The sequence below is a fragment of the Rhagoletis pomonella genome, unplaced genomic scaffold, assembly GCF_013731165.1.
Source record: "Rhagoletis pomonella isolate Grant_MI unplaced genomic scaffold, Rhpom_1.0 Rhpom_scaffold_00004, whole genome shotgun sequence".
Taxonomy (NCBI): Eukaryota; Metazoa; Arthropoda; class Insecta; order Diptera; family Tephritidae; genus Rhagoletis; species Rhagoletis pomonella.
This window is the reverse complement of record NW_023458558.1, coordinates 37,703,236-37,721,421: the sequence shown is the minus strand read 5'-3', so window position 1 is coordinate 37,721,421 and position 18,186 is coordinate 37,703,236. Positions and strand designations below refer to the sequence as shown.

General features: G+C 37.6%; 1 protein-coding gene across 1 annotated transcript in view; it reads right to left on the bottom strand.

Annotated features, from left to right (window-relative positions):
• Positions 1-1,514: 1,514 nt before the first annotated feature.
• The window catches only part of LOC118737545, a gene marked incomplete in the record, with an annotated part of 159,008 nt that continues 142,336 nt past the window's right edge, over positions 1,515-18,186 (bottom strand). The window contains 5 exon segments of the mRNA XM_036468119.1: positions 1,515-4,733; positions 14,155-14,409; positions 14,571-15,520; positions 16,405-16,656; positions 17,209-17,410. Coding sequence (XP_036324012.1) covers positions 4,447-4,733; positions 14,155-14,409; positions 14,571-15,520; positions 16,405-16,656; positions 17,209-17,410 — 1,946 coding nt within the window.

Genomic DNA, 18,186 nt, shown 5'->3' with positions numbered 1-18,186 from the left:
ATTTCGGACAATATTTCTAAATCCTGGAGTATGGAAACAGGCTGAACGTGAAAAAGTAAATTAAATACAATACAATCAATCAATCAGTCAATGAAATTAAAATCTGAGCCTCTTAAACACCTCAATGAGAACACTTGACAGTTGTTCATAAACACAAAACATTAAACTCAAATTCATGGCTCAACGTGAACATACTATTAGCTGCAGGACTTAAGTGGGATAAACTGCAGTCAATTCTGAATTAATGAGTTGATCTGGATCAACGCTGCCCGCCGTTCACGCATCGGGCCAAATGTACAATGGTTTTTTCAACCAAGTTATGGTTTGATTTTTTTATGGTAATTATATTAAATTGTAAGAAATGTGTTTAAAGTTGAACATTCGAAAACTCATTTGTATGGGCGCGGTTACCCACCAACGTGTACGTAGCGTAGCGAAGAAGTACGTAGAAACATATTAAGTTTATTATTGATAGAAAGAGAGAGAAGCAACGTCTAAGTCTCACGGTCATGCGGTGGTGAGTTTTTGTAAACACGCAGATTTAATGAGATGGATCATGTCAGCTGACGCGTTCTCCATTTTTACGTCCGTGGGTAACTGCACTTTATGTCTTTTAGCTGAACGTGCAGAGATATCTGCTGTTATTGGTTAGCTTCCCAAGTTCGGCTCGAATGCCGTCAGCGGCAATACATCAGTTTTATTTTTTTTTCTGGTTTGTTTGTTTTAATTACGAAAAAGTATCTGTGAAGTAAAGAACTAAATAAAACGACGAAGAAAATTTCGTTCCGACGACAGTCGGGTCTACGTAATCGGAAAGATCCAGACTTATATCTGGCCAAGAACTGTCAGCAACAGCAACACTCCCCAAAAACTTTTGGGGGGAATCTGTATGCTGCTACAACAACAACAACGAAGAAAATTTATTCAAGTTTTTATTTGAGGGAACATTTACAGAACGGCTGTAGCTGAGTGCGCAGAGATGTTTGCTGTCATTTGGTAACTTTCAGAAGCTTTGGATTCGAATCCTGTGATAGGCTACGCATTAAAATGATAATACACATTTTTTTGTTTTTATATCCGAATTATGAAAAGCATTAAGCGACCAAATCGACAACCCAAAAATTTATTTAATTTAAACAAAAGTGTGGTTAATATTACCATGAAAATATCAACCACAGCGTTGTTAGCATTAAAAAAAAAAAACAAAGGTAACTTTGTTTCCTTTTCTAGTTTGAATTTGGTAATTTTAACAAATTTTTGGTTGATTTTTCTTTTTTTTTGCCAGTGCGCTTTAGATTCAGCTCAATACAGTTCCTCCAATTTATGTTCCTTTTTAGATTAGAGAGAGCTTTACACCTCTAGGCAATGAGAGGTAAATTTTTCCAATTTTATGTATGTATTACCTTTCCTTATTAAATTTTGCTTGGTTACAAACATGTTTCGGAGTTTCCCCACTCACTTGAACTTGAATATATTAAAATAATGCACTTTTTAATAATAAACGACACTAAATATTAAATTTATATAAATATGTATTTCACTTTATTGGTTTCATAGACTTAATCAGTACAATTCGTATAAAAAAGACTAAAGCTAAATATTATATTTAATCAATGCTTTCGTTAAATATTTTAATATTAATAATATTTTTAAGCAATTCAACTAAGCAATTTCACAAAAAATCAAATGGATCCATTTAAGTTATTGCAACGTTGTATAGACTTTTGATTCTTTTAATTGTGTATTTTGCTTTTTTATTACTACTTCTTCTCCAATCTATTATCTAAGCTTCACAAAGTGCAGTTTTACGTTGACTTTGCTAAAATAATAATAATAATAATCGTTTAAAAATATCTAACTACAGAGCACCACCTTATGCATTCACGGTGTTCAGGTGTTCATTCTGAGCGTGTATATGTCTTTGTGCTGGAGCGTTTGAATAAATAGTAAACAAAAAATAAAGTGTAGTACTTTTTTTCGTCTTAAGTAGTTCATACAGTCGTGAAAAAATAGGTCTATATAAATATGTAAATAAATAAATAGTTTTAGAAGTTATGTTTATGAGCTGTAAAAATTCTTTTAGGCAAATTTATTATCATATTTGGAGCCAACGGATATGCATTGGCATGACATGTATTTTTTTGTGTTACCTGTTGAATTACCTATGTATTTTGATACAAAATTACTTAGGAAATTTGCATACTTGTCATCGTTTGCTCTTATGTATGTATGTATGTAGTTGAGTGTATTTTCTGCTATTGTTGTTAGAGCGCATTGTGCATTCAAATTTGTAAGTGCAGTGAAAGCATTAGTTCTTAACTTCGCTTTGCGCCTTAATTAGTTTGTCTTCTAGGTTTTTCCATGTTAATAACGGGACTTTTTAACATGGCATTATTTTAGGAGATGCCAGTTGTCAGGCTTTGCAACAGTATCGAACAGTTGACATACTAGTAAGCCTTCGTCATAGCTTAAGCCACTTTTTTAAATAGTTTCCCTGTATCCTCAGCTAATGAAATACAATTTTTATTTTGTTCACGCTGCTAAAAAAGTCACAAGGGTCGGCGGTGTATTGCAGCGAAGCATGGCTCTGAGCAAACTCGAGCCAGGAATCTCAGAAACAAAGCAGAAGTCTTCCCGATAAGTCATTGTCACCCTACGGACAAATACCGATTAATTGATATTTAGCTGTTCAAAGTAGACCAGCCAGTCAGCCTCTGTATGATCTCTATCCATTGAATGAACTTGTCAGCATTCGCATCAGCTGACACTAGTTAATCTACTGGTACGCTTACTGAGTATTTTCGCTTTACAATGCAGGGTATATTCATGCCTTTGTATGTACATTAGGGCGGGTCAATTTGTTTGCGAATTTTTTCGGCTATGCGCGTATAGCACAGAACGATGCCACGCGTAATTCTAAGAAAATTTGCCGGAGAAAACATGGGTCTAAAATCAATTTGAAGTTTGCCCAATTGCGAAAATATGCTTCTCAGCATTTTGCTGTAGTGTCGTAAAGAAGAGCTTAAATTTTCTTTAAAAAATGCTGTGAGGGTTTTTGATATGAGGAATCCATTTCTGTATTTATCTGTATCTTAAAACTTCCATCAGAGGGCACAACAGTGAAAATTTTCACACTTTCTTCGAAACCTATTTTAGCAATTTGGCGTACTTCAAAGTGATTTTAGACCAATGTTTTTTTCGCAAAATTTAGTTAGCATTACATGTAGATAACTCCTTTCCTATAAGCGCATAGTAAAAAATTAAAAGATGACCCGACCTCATGTACATACAGTCATACATACATACTCATGTGGTAGTGTAGTTGTGGGTTTTGCCGTTGGCGTGTTTTTGTTTTTGCAGTTTTACAGCACAAATATAAAGTAAATAAATATGAAAAGTTACAAGCTAACTTGTTAACGGTTTAGTGTAATAGGATTTTATGTTTTTATTTTTAGTTTTATTTTAATATTTAATAGCTCATAAATATTTTTATATGCACTTTTGGGTGAATTATTAACTTAACTAGTTTGCGTTTAACTAAATTTTTCATTTTTTATGTCTGTCGTTAGCATAGAATTTATTTTAGCAATTTTCTCTCTAACTTTACTCACATAATGCGCAGTCCTAAACAGTAATTTTAGCTTACGACTTTACGACTGCAGCCAACTATCTCGTAGATTTTGTTTATATATATGTATATGTATAGTCTTCAGTCAAACGGTTCATTAGTTAGTATAGTCTACTTCATAAAAAAAAAAAAATAGTCGCTAGTTAATTGAGGGTTAGTTGGTTTACTATCGGCCGACTAAAATCACCGTTAGAAGCGGCATTTTACTACATATCGTCAAATTATTTGCACCCTCCTTTACTAATACTAATTTAAATAAAATATATTTAGTTATTTTCTAAGAGCTAAGCTACGCTAAATGTTTACTAATATCGAAATATCCATAGAATTTGCTAAATGAAAGCAATCAAATGATAACTGAAATTTTTCTTCTGACTTCATTGTTCTGATTAGATAATCCCTTTTTCAAAGTAAGAAAAGTAAAAGATTTTATTATTTTTGCTTTCGTAAAAAACTATACTATTTTGCATACTATACTACTGGATACAAAAAAAAAATACGCGGCAGCGCATAGGCCTTACGCTTCCTATATTTTGCTGCAGTTTTTGTTTGCTAAATTTCGTTACGTATTAAAGTAAAAAACGAAACCTATTATAAATAAGGACAACTAACGCCTAAGCCTCGAAAATCTTGTGAATTTTAGTGTATGCGTGTATGGGTGTCTTTACGTGTTTCTCTATGTGGCGGTGCTTTAATTGTTTGTGTTTATGTCTGTATAGTTTTCACTGTCAATTTGTTATAGTATTTAGTTTAATTTTGTGGAATACTTTTTTTATTTCTTCCACCAGCCAATTAAGCAATCAAGCGTTCAATTACTTTCAATATTGCTGTCCATAACGTCCCGTCATGCCGCTATCGTAGAGCTTGCCCAGCGTATCGCTTGCATTGCTGCTAGCTGAGTGCGAAGCTACAGTAACGCCGCCGCAATGAGCGACAGCCGCTTGTCCATAGACCATCGGTGGTGCGCCATAATTGACAGCGCCAGCCGCTGAGGAATCATGCTGATACAAGTAGCGTTCCTTCTTCGAGCGTTTCTGTACAGTCTTCCAGATGATGTAGATAGTGAATTGAGCCAAGAGGAAAATCGCGCCGGCTACGATTAGACCTGTTCAGAGCAGAGCAAGAAAGAGAGAAAGGGGAAAAACATCAGGAAATGGTTAATGCGAGAAATTACTTTATTGGTAAGAAAAATATACATTTTAATCACTATAAATTTTTATTTTATTTCATATTTGCTTATGTACATAGAAAATCAAAGTGAACGTGTTTGTGAGGCTTAAAAGGGATTATTTCATAATAACAAACATTGACTGGGGGAAATTTTTAAATGCATTTCAAAGCAAAATTCATGAGTTGGAAATGATTTTATTTATTTTTAATTACATGCATACCTAAATACATATGTATGTGCATTAGGGTGGTCCAACCTATTTTTTGAGGTTTTTAGGGCCCTGTAAAAATATTGTTATTAGAAGTCGCCTGAAGAGAAACAAAGTCTTCAAATCGAAAAATATTGATTTTCAAGAGTTTTATAACATTTATACGAAAACTGGGTTTTTCCCCAGACAAAATAAGAGTACATGGAAAGCTTTGAGCGACCTCCAAATATTTTTTGATTTCAAAATAAAAAAAACCAGGGGCATTAAAATTCTGACTTATTATTTTTTTACCACCCTTATGTGCATGCATTTGTATGCTGAAAGCTTTCTGGTTATATCGTCTGTTGCTCTTAAATTCATTTTTCGTTTACAACTTTTTTCACATAAATTTTAACATTTATTTGGTGTAGTTAAACAATTAAAATATTGATATGCTTTAATTTTTCAATTATTTAGCTGACTTTGAAAGAAATTTACATAAATACTTAATGTATAGCGGCATTTGTAATAATATGTGGTATTAAAATCTATTAGCTTGCTATTTGTTTTGAATAATACTCTTATTAAAATTGTATATTTCTTACTGCCGAACTACTCACTTTTCTAAATTGTCTATTAAATATCCGGGATAATTAACTTTATAGAAAATTTATCAAGCACTCTAGACAATAGTTGCATTTCTGTGGCTCATACAAATAACTTATTCTCATTAACAAAATATTTCCCGTGGAAATGATTTTATAAAATTTTTTAAGCTTACTTTTACTAGCAAATACCCGGCGCCTTTCACTGCCAAAACTCTTTTGACTCCATTCATAAACAATAAGGTAGATTCAAAGAGCTTTATGAAGCAGATTTTCAAACAAATTTTCGATTCATGAATCAATTTTTTTGTTTTTGTAAATGTGGGTGCTAGTTAATATATATAGTATATACGGTGGAGTAGCATGGCTATAAATCCAGAAGGCTAATGCCCAAGCTTACTAACGAGGAAGTTTTAGGGCTATATGTACCAGCTTTCTCTCGCAAAAGAGAGTCCCAACGAATTCTATCTATCGGAAGGATTTGAATAATTTAAGTTCAAAATCGGTGTGATTTATATTTTTAGGGAATAAAAAACATTGCAGGTGAAACATTAAAAATATAGTTTATAGTTTCTAGGTTCGGTATAGAAAAATTTTAAATAAAAAAGCGAAAGCGCGATTGATTCCATAAAAAACAACAGTAAGCACAAAGGAACATAAAACAATAACAGCCTTTTAAAAATTCTCTTCATCTGATTGGGGGCACTGTTATTAATTGTATAGTAATATTTTGAGATTACAATTTTGCTAAATGCTTAGCTGAGATTCTCCTTCAGATTATGATGTCCTGATGGAATGTCTCACAATTTTACGTTGACTACGAATGGCAAATCGTTTTTTATGAACAGCTTTTTCTTTGAGGTTTGTTATTGCCTGCGGAGGGGCAACCGCTGAGAGCTTTTCTCAAAGCTTCGTTTAGATAAAATATATGGAAAGCTTTGTAGAACTTATCATGGGAATATATTAAATGCTCAGATCTCGACTGCATAAATTAAAATCATAGTAAGATTTTAAAGTTTTTTGCGATAAAGTCCAGTTTAGGTGGGTAAAATTATTATTTTATTTATTTGTTATAAGCTTCAAGCTGAAAGCTTTTTAAGCCGGTCCCTTATGTATTTCTTTATTTCTGTAGACATGTTTTAATGGGAAGAGTGAGATTTTCTTCTATTCAAAATGTATGTCGGTTTTGCCTTTTATGTACAAAAAAATGTAGTACTTATAGTAATGCCATGAATTTTTAAAGCTCATTTAAGTCGTCACCACCCGGTACTTGTATTAAGCATTCCAATTAAAATATGAAAGTGCATATGAGCATGAGTTTGGCAGCCTCGACGCTGTGCGCTTTGAGCTTTTTAAAAGTGACGCCCAGAGAAAACTTCCTTCGTACGTCCATTCGAATAATATAAAGAGCTTAAAAAGCTTCGGAGGTACATTACGCTTAGGGCACTTTTCCCATATTTGTGGATATTATTTGCCTAGATTTTAAATTGCCAAAGATTTTGTTCGCAAATGAGTTTTATAAATGAAATTTTATGCTAAAAGTGTTCTATTTCTTGCCTTCAAGCACTCAATTTTTCATAAATTTTTGTAAATTTTTTTTTGTGAACTCTGCTGGGTTTTATGTTTTGACTTATTACTCGTTGATAATGTTCCAGATATGAACGAAAGTTGTGCTCACAAATAGGCAATCCTCTAGAATTTATATTTCATCACTTTCAAAAAAAAAGTACCACGAATTATCCGCATTTGCCATTCTTTCACTTGTTGGTGGAGAATATACTTTCTTGATTTTAAGCTTCACAATTTTCGCCACACATCGCCATATTTAACACTCTTCGCAAAAAAATGCAAAGAATCTTAGCTAAACTGGGACGCCCTCAATATGATGAGACCACTGACAGCAGTGTATGTAATTGAGGCTCAACCGCACACAATTGTCAAGAGTATCTAAGTATTAGGCATTGTCCGCCAGCAACAAACACACATAAGCACAAGCACAAGCGCAAGCGCAAGTAAAATGAAGCCAACAATGCCATCAATGAATGACCAAAAGTTAGCAAAAATGCTTGCTTCTTAGTGTGAGCTGCCATTGTTGGTTTGGGTGTCCATATATACTCAAAAAATGCAACTCTATCGTCGCTGACCAAAAAACTAAGCCAAAATGCGCTTGCAATACCAGAAAAGCTACGAAAACAGCGCATACTTAGGCAATGTAATATAAGCGCACACGCATGCGTTGTGGGCAACATTGTGGCCAACGGAGCATCGCTGAGAACTCAAAACATTAGATTGGTGCTGTTGACAGCCTCAGCACACTTGTTACCGTCAAATACCAAATCGATTGCTGTATGCGACATAAAAAAGTACGAAATTACGCGCTGCAGCAGTGGCCATAAAAGAAAATTGGAGAAAGTGGCTGTCACTATGGCTGTGACGCCCTGCTCAGTCTGCTGACGAATACACGTACATAGATAGTGACCGAAAAAAACTGCAGTGACGATTGGGCGCGCTGCAGATTGTAACGAAAAGTAGGAAGGTGCAGGCAGATAATCTACGCTTCATATTTAGACACAAATCTAATTCCATTTCAACGCACTTACTCACCAACTAACTGACTGATGCGCCCGCCAGCCTTCAACGGGGCTTCAAGCAATTCTTGCGTCTTGTCAGTTGGCGTTGCTCTTGTGCGGCCTGTTGTATAGGCGTTCAGCAGCGTTTGGAAACTCGATTAAGCGGTACAATTTTTCATTGTATGAAGTATGCGGGAACTTTTATTGTTTTCCATTATTTAGCTGGCAAAACGAATTAAAGTGTTTCTATTTGGCATTTGAGGATGAGTTGCTGGATTTTGATACTCAGCGTTCGCAGGCGGTCATTAGGTTTTGAAGCGAAGACAAGCGTGGACGAATGGTCAAATAGTGAAACGAATTTGTTGGAAATTTTAAAAATAAATACATATGTTCAACTTTCTGCCACTTGTTGTCGTCTGGTCTGCCTGCAGCTAACCGACCGGCTTTCGTTCTTGCCACGGCACAAAATTTCACTTATTTTGGCGGTCGTACGCGCATTTTGTGTGTCACTGAGGCGCACTTGCACGTACACATTCTGTGCGTAGCCGCAGCCGCTTGCCATGCCAGCCTTTTCTGTGCTGCTGTAAACGCTTTCTGCATTTTTGTTTTTTGTTTTTTTTTCGTTTTGATTTTACGCGGCAGCTTTGCTGTCATTGCGCGGCTGTCCATTACTGGCTACATTTGGTGGCAGCTGCATTGGTCGTGGTCGTGCCGCATGATTTAAACTTGTTTGCTTACAATTTATTTATTTGCTAACATTTATATTTTTTAATTTCTCTACTGCATGCTAATGTATGTAAATATTTGTCTTATGATTCTCTTGCATTACCAAATGTAAGCAGGTTCTTAGAGCACATGTGCACCATAAGTATGTATGTATGTATAGAGGTATATGTATGCGGTTGCTTTCATCATAAATTCTTTTTATTCTATTTAATTTGGAAGCGCTTGTCAGGTTCTTGTTTGACTTTTACTGGTTTTATGTTTAGATTCTATGATTTACTGTGATTTTAATTTTCTGTTGAGTATTTTTTTTTTTGTAACTTTCTTGGCTGTTTGTTGTAGTTTGTCTAACCGATGCAAATATGGGTGGCAAATCCATTTGGTGCGGTTTTTATTTTCTCTTAGAATATTAATTTCTGACAGCTAGCTCTAGTAAGTTTTTCTTTCTATAGGTACGTTAATATTTCTGTGGAAAATTGATTCGGTCGATGTCAATTTCGTTGGATTTTATAGGAGTTTGGATGGATCTAAAGTTCACAGTCTCGTGAAGATGTGGATTCATTTTATACTCTAAAAACTCCAATATTGCTTCCTTTATTTATATCAAGGAGGATGATACCTTTTTAAGTTGGTTTCGAGACCGAATTAAGTCTACTCATTCAGCATAAGGTAAGCAGTGGTACGGTAAAGAGTCACACCTCTCACATCTTCGCGAATTGTAGCTGTGATCAACCAGCTATACAAGCTAAAGAGAGGAGGCTTTAGGAATTTTTAACCCAGATGTAGTGGCCCTTTTAGTGAGGGTCCAGCTCTGAATATCATTTGCGATCTGATCCAAAGTTACTTGCACCTCTTGACTAAGTGGTCTGCTTACAGTAGTACTACAAGTCTACTATAACTTCTAATAAGACGAACACATCTCCTTCACTAGGCAGTAGCAGACAGCACACACAACTTTTCTATCAATTGTTGGCTTCTATATACTGCTGCAGAGAGAACAACTAGGTAAGAGATGGAGCCTTTGTCCGGAGGCAATTGGCTGGCTCAACTGAAGCGTAGGGAACCTCAAATTTTTTTTATAGGAACTTTGTTTGAACAGATCCGGTCAAAGCAAATTGCGAATGGCTGACCTTTCTTCGATCACGTCTGTGATATTTGAGCATACTGCATTTCGGATGAGCTGGCCCGTTCTGACACCCTCGCGTCTTACTCAACGAGAAAATAGAGAATGGTAGTACCTCTAAATGCATGTGGACTACTCTTGGGCAGATGGACCTAATACTAGGTTAACGAATACGAGAAAAAACACAAGACACGTGCTACTGCTAGTTCATTCTGGCGGGGAGTGGAACGTGGGTGGCCAATGGGTCTCACTTGGCTCTCGAAGTCCCAACTCTCAGTTTGTGTGCTGATACTAAATACATATTTAGGCCTGCGATTAATTTCCTCCCTTCAATAATTATGCTATTTTTTTGAATGTCTAAGTATGATAAATTAAAATATATATTTTGTTTTATTTTTCTAGCACGTCGAGAATTTTTTTTTTATTGGTGACTTACATATTTTAAAATTTTAACTTAAAAAGAAATAGTATTAGGTAAAACTACCCATAAAGAGACTAAGCAAATCAGAAAAATTTATGTAATTTGGAAATTAAAGCTGAGAAAACTGATAAAAAATATATTCTTAGCAAATAACGCGCATTAATTCGATATTACATACGTTTTTTTTTGGTTTACTTAGTCCCTTTATAGCTAGTTTTTTAACTAATACTATTATTTTATTAGTAAAAATTCAGTTCTACATTAATTAATTTTTGGGTTTTCATGCAAATTGCTAAAAATTCTAAAATTTTGATTTCACCAATAAAAAAATCTCGACGGGCCTAAAAAAACATTGTTCTAATTACGGCTCGTAAAATTATCCGACTACATTTTCGACTACCCGATTAACCGATCATTCGATTCCTAACCGTTCACATGCTTATTAGTTGATTATTGGTATTCGACTAGTCGCCAGCTTTTGACTATTCAAATAGTTGCTTTGCTTCGACTAATTGAGTATTGTAGAAAATCGAATTTCAGTAGCTGAACTTTGATTTAAATTTCTTGACAACTGAAAAAACAGATATGAAACATAAATCGACACCTGAGTAGAATATCGACCTATCGCGGAAGCCAGTTCAAAAACGCCCTATCTCATAAAATTTTTTAAGCGCCCTAGCTCAGAATTCGGCTCAAAACCGCCCTATCTGAGCTAAAAATGTACTGACATAGAGCGTTTTCGAATTGGCTGCCGAGATAAGTCGATCTTCGACTCAGGTGTCGATATGCCCAGTGGGAAAAATGGGAATGCATTACCTTTTTCAACAAGAAAAGGTTAACAACTACGGTTGAACGAAAAAATGTAGTGCAACGTAAGCGAGCGGATGATGTGTAGTTTTGAAGCCATAAACAAAACAAAAAGTTGGAGTGCTAACTCAAGTATGTTGTGTTGTTGGTCACGCGTTCAAAGCCTGTGGCACGGACTTTATTTTTTCTAATTCTTTTTATAGATTCTATTTGTAGTCTATTATTAGTATTGTTATTTGTAGTTTTGTAAAACGACAAGTGAAACATTACTTTCGTATGACAACGCTGTAGAGCAATTCCTGGATCTTTTCCTGCGTAGGCAAATAATTTTTGCATTACCTAACATTCCCACTAGGTACTTACATACAAAGAGCATGTTCCATATCTACAATTCCTCCACCCACACTGAACAACCACTTAAAAAAAATCCATAGGAAAAATCGCGAAAATGAGAGGTTGGTATTGCTTAAAATATTCGATTAAACACAAATCAACGGTTAAGCGAATAATATAAAAAGAGCGGTCAGTAGAATATTCGACATCTTTCGACTACTCGAATATTGGTATAGCTTTCAAAGATCAAATTTTTATCATTTAAAATTTTAGTTAAAAAAACACAAAACCGTTGCTCATATACTCGTATGTATGTTTGTTTAAACACAGTTTTTTTATCCAAATAGTAAAACATTTTCACTACTCTATTTCCTAAGTTCACAAATTTAGTCAAGAAATGTGAGAAAGCTTCTTTATACTGTTTCACAGGCTTTACAACTAATGCTCAGCAAACTCAACTAATTACCACCATCTTATGCTCTTTATTAACCCGTTAACCTCCATAATATTTGACCTTCTGCTTATTGGTGCACAAGGCGTTAAGTGCCAACAGGTATTGCTTGCAAAGCACACACAAAAAACTTACTCAGCGTACGAATATATTTCTTCGAAGTATTTAACACAGCGCAAGCAAAGAAAGGAACGGAATATTTATAGCCACAGGATCGACACACTTTTGGAACAAGAAATAGGCAAACAATAACTAACAAAATAAAAAAATAATGAAAACTAGTACAAGCAAAAAAAACAAAGAAAAAAGCGGTGTATATTATATGCATCATAAATATTAGCAACATTCGCAGCGGTGCAGCATGCAGTCGATGTTCGGTTTTCCCCAAAGCGACATATAAAATCGGGCAACAAAAGAATTTGTGGTTAAAAAAAGTGTGCAACATATCTACAAACAAAAAAAGAATAGAACATTTTTTGCTCCAAATCGGCAATCTGCCCGCGCATAACAAAAAAAAAGAAAACAGCACATACATACCCAGACACATATGCACGTAGCATGTAGTCAGATTAGCAGCACGCGCAACAGCTGGTGTTGCATGGATTTTATAGAGGTTACAACAGCGAATTTGCGCCTGCCCGCTTCTGTTGGCAACGCTGCTGGAGCAGTTGGCAACAAGCGAATTAGAACAACAGTATTGCACTACCATATTACCTTCTGTATTGGCTGCTGTGTGAATGCGCGCGCCGCGGTCGGCGGTCGGCGGCCGGCGACTAGCAACCGACAAGCTGTACGGCTCACGGCGCACGTTGTCACGACACTTTGGCGTGCAAATTCTTGCCAACGGCATGCGCACAATATGAGATGAGCAAAAACACAAAAAGCAGCACAGTCAAATCAGCGGCGGTGGTGGAATCCAAAAAACCAAAATTTTTGAAATTAAAAGAACGAAGGCCTGTGTGGCATAGTTGAAGTGACGCGCATTGAACCACTGACCCGCTCGTGAGGAGGCATGCCACTGAACTGATTTGCTGAACAGTGCAACTAATTCCAACAACTGTTATGGTTGCTAATGAAGCAAGTATTGGCAGAAAAAAATTATAGCAAAGCAAAAGCAATATTTGCAAAAAATATGTTTGTATGTATGTATATGCAACCATGCTGTAGCGGAGGTTATTGAACGCATACCTAGAAACCTATATTTGCTGCAGTGACCGGGAGAGGCAGCTAGGTTAGAGAAGAACAAGGGCAACAGCGTTGCAGCACAAGCATGTATGTCGAACGTTGGCTGCATGCATGTGATTGCCTGCTCGCGACCACAGAATAATCTCTTGCCCCTTACGCCGTCGCCTCATACTGCGCGCCAGGCAATAAAACTCGAATAATTTAGACATAGTAGCGAAGCACCACGGCTTAGAGCAGCGATTGCCTAGCGTAATTGATTCATTATCGGTGCCGCGGTCGCGCGCGACCAAAAGAAATACCTGCCCCAGCTGCCCGTGCAATGAGCCGCTATTGAAAATGTGCCGAAAATTACGTGTGCGCGGCGAAATGCAAATTTTCGGTTGCCAATTTATTGCTGCCACAAAAGCCATTGCCACCGCCAGTGCCAGTGCCAGTGTCACGGCTAATACCAGCCCATTGTGGCTGTCGACGTGCTTGCCGCTGCAATTTGCCACTGTTGAAAAGCAATTGCATATGCAATTTTTGGTTGTGGCCACTACTGTTGCCCGTTCATAATTCGTTTGCCAATTCGTTGGCCCAGCAATTGACAATGCGCGGCGTGGCGCGAAGCGGCATGATTTGTGTTTGCGCGCGCAATTATGCAAATCTGCCTGCAACATTGCTTTGTGCTGCCGTATATGCAAGCGTAAAATATTGCCAAAGCCACTACTAAACAAACAATATCAAGTGAGAGCCAATCTTCGAAAAAATACCAAATTTTTTTTCTAAATAATAACAAAATATGCAGCGCGTAATGATGCGGGGTTAAATAAATGCGCGAAAAAATTGCAAATATCAAAAAACAAACGAAAATAAAGATTTATATAAATTTCTGGCTTCACCCCTTTTTCCCACATCCAACTCTTGCCATCAATACCATTCATTTATCGACATAACCATCGCATACTTACCATAGCCGTTGAGACAGGTGAGCGCATCATCGCCAATGCCGGCGTACACTTTATGATCGGCGCCCAACGCATCGGCATCCTCCTGATTGAAGCCGAACTTATCGGTGATTTGAATGGATTGCACCAGCAGTATATTATCATCGGCGGCATGTTTGTTACTTTTGTTGTCGTTGTGATTGTTTTGATTGCTGCTACTGCTACTCACATCGCGTCTCTCACGTTGCGCATGCGCCATGGTACTTAAGAGGAATTCAGCTGTAAAAAATTGGTGAGAAAAGCAAACAAACCAAATGCAAATTAAATTTCGAACAATTGGTTATTGTCAAAAAAAATTAGAATATAAAAGAAAATTCCAAATTCATTCGAGTCTTCCAAATCGCAAATCAATTCAATATTTCGCTTCAACTTCAACTCACCGCCATCTGTTCCATTTGCCACCGAACGCCTTCTACGTCCGTATGACACTAACGATTTTGCATCGGCGCCGCCCATAACAGCATCCTCGTTGTCACAGATCACTGGCTCACAGCGCGGTATGCAGGGTGTAACTAGCGCGCGGAATTGCACCACCTCTGAGGAGGGGAATTTGAAGGCATCGAATTGTGAGACGAGCACCTTGCGGCTGTGCGACATCTTTTGTATGGCGCCCATAATATATTGATCTGTGGGACAGCCATTGGCGTCGATCAGCGTAATCTCGGCATTGTCTGTGCCATCCATGGCTACCAATTCGCGCACGAAAATCTCATAGGGACTGTTTTGTTCGACGATTTCGAAGCGTAGCGCCAACGGGTCACCAACCTCGGCAATGCGTTTCATATCGCTGCCATCACGTGAGGTGATCTTCATAACTACATTTGGTGAGTCGATAATGATCTCTTCGCTTAGTGAAGATTCGATTTCACCAGTGACACCCAAATCAACATCGTTCGAGACAGTCTTGTTGGTCAGATCATATTGGCATGAAACAGCAAGACCCAAATCGGACGAGGTTACAATCATATCGTGGTGTTGAATAACAATGTCGTTCATGTAACGGCCATATGCGCTCTGACGTACATTGCACTCCAAATCATTGTAGCCCATACGGAAATCGAATTCCAGTGAGTTGTTCACATTCACCGAGCAGGATTTGGGCGAACCCTTGGCGTAGACCTTGCCGTCGAACAGTTTTGAGGTGCGTATTTTGGTGATCATTTCGCCGGAGCGACATTCAATAGACACATTATAGCAGGAAGAGAGTTCGTAGGTGGCAGCTTCGGGTACATCCAGGTAGGGGTCGAGCACATCGGTAAGCGTGGCGCGGCTGTGATGCGAGAGGCGGCAGACCATGTCGCCGGTATCATTGTAGTCGTAAGAATGACATCTGGAATGAAGAAGCATAACGTGGTGTAAAATAGGGGAAACAGTCAAAGGTACAATTGTATTCTAAGGGTATATAATCTACAACGGGTAAGTTAGAACTTTTGGATTTGAAGGCGGGACCTACAGTTTTACGCTGACTCCGAACGGCGATTCTATTTTTACAAGAAGCTATTTTTCATGACAGAAATACACTCGGAAGTTGGAAATTGCCTACCGAGGGGCGACCGCTATTAGAAAAAAAACTTTCCCGTTTCTTTTTTTTTGTTCCTAATGGTTAAGTTTTTTTTGCTGGATAATATACACTTAATATTCGAGCTTTACAAACTATATAATAAATAATTTATATAAATATAAAGGGCGCTTAAAATAGTACAGAAGACGCCAGCAGCATTTAGCATGCCGGTAAATGTTGCAGCCACCTTCACATTAAATTGTCACCATTTAAACACATTTACAGTAAATAACATATTTTTTTTACGACGACTTTGATAAACTATATTATGCTTACTAAACTCCATCTGTGGGTATTTTGCCATCCATTCTATCTAAAGAAAAGTGTAACAAAGGATTACTGAGAGCATGTGCTATCCATTTCAACTAGTGAGTACTGGTTCAGTGGGTTATTTTGGCTTGTAACCACCGAGTCGGAGGTAATTTTGGACGAAGGCATTTCTTGGCAACTGAAAGCCATTTGTAGGTATGGTGCAGAAAGTCGATAACTTAGTGCCACACGGACTCAAACAAAAAGTTATCGCACAACGTGTAACTGTTTAGTTAATTATGGCTTTTTTTTTAATTTTATAAACTCCTGAACTACTTGGTAGCCTTTGCTTTAAAAAATTATTGACATCATCCTTATTTGGAATTAAACCGAAGAAATCTTACCTGTATGGTGAGTTCAAACACAGATCACGGCACTCGTCAATGCTGTTGATATCTTGATATACAGAGTCCACCGTTTTCAGAATCTTGCCAGAAATACGTTTGAATTCACACAGTTTGCTAGGTTCTTCGGCGCAGTTGTTCTCCAGATAATCAGCGCCGTCATAAGGCTCCACATTATTGGCACCGGTTAGAGTAATGCGATCCATGTCCGAGAGTTCGCATAAACCAGAGTGACGATAGAAATTGGCGGATCTGTGGGTAGAATTGAAAGATCAGAAGTTTTGAAAATAGCTTTGCAGCACAAAAAAAAGAAAGTATCATAAATAAAATAACTACAAAGTGAAAACGACATTTGATTTAACTAGAATTTTAATTCTGCTGAAGTACTTTTTCATGAAGGGCACTTGAGTTAAGCGTTTGAATGAAAAGTATTCGAATCTTCAAAAGTTACAAACTTCGACGGAAAAAATTTAAATCTTGTAAGCCAAGTTGCAACAGGTCAACGAAATATATAAACGTAAATTTTATTTTAGCGTTGCTATACTCTTATGAACTGAACTGAACTGCATTAAAGCCCTTCAACACTTGTAACAGCTTATCTGAGTAGAGTGAGCTAGCAACGTGTTGCACTTGACCCAATTATGCAGCAGCTGTAAAAACAAAACAAAAACACTTAACTTTCTTTTAATTTACTAGCACCGCCACTTCATGCTGCAGTCGCTGCTTCTCAATTCTCAGCCATCAATGGCCGCCCTTACCACCCTGCGGCACTCATATATTTAGCTGTATATTCACAACACTTACCTGCACGTAAATTCGGTCTCGCCCAAGCACAATTCCAAGCAGTCACGGCGCGTATAGACAGTCTGGCTCGACTTGACATGATCCACCAGGCGATAACCTTGAACGCGATCGATGCACCAGGCCTTCGAGCAAGGACGCACACCCAAACAGGATTTCTGTGCGTAAATGGTGAAAACTGGAAACTGTGAACGCGAAAGTGAACCTGAAAGCAGGCGAAATTAAAATCGCAAGCCAAAAAAAGGAAGAAAACCTCACAGAAATGTAAATGAGCAACACCAATATGTGCATATGTATGCCCATTACTATACGGGTACATGTATAGCTGAGTACGCAAGAAAAAACGCATGTACGTACGTAAGTTGGCGAAGTGTTTAGCGACACGCATGCACGCACTGTAACGGTAACTTGCGTAGCGCCAATGTCCTCAGCAGCAGCAGCAGCAGCAAAATGTGCTTACGCACACGCCCATTTGCTGCAAAGGAACAGGCGTTAAGAAATCGGCAGCGCGTGTGTGCGAAAGATTCGAGTGGCTGGTGGCTGGTGGCTGGACAAACTAGCACCTGCCAGCTACATAACAGGCGCGGCGACAAAAAAGGCGCAAAAATTGTGCGTTAGGCCTATGTATCGACTGTGAGGTGAAATAAAATAAATATTCGCTAAAAAAAAGTCCAACAAATAAGCCAGTTGAAAAAAAAAAACAAAAAACAATATCAAGGAGATGGCGAGGTGGGCTTGACGTGCAGGAGGGATGCAACGCTGAAATACAAAACCTGTTGTTGGCTGCTGCACACTGCCTGTTGCATGCTACACGCTGCCTTTGCTGCCTACTATTTACCAGCATGGCCTCATAAAGTGGCAGCACATAATTTTATGCGTAAAAAGTAGGTGTGTACGCGCACGTTGAGCGCGTCGCCGATTATACAACACAGCATATACAATTTACCACAATCAATTTACTACAGTTTAGCAGCGGATGGC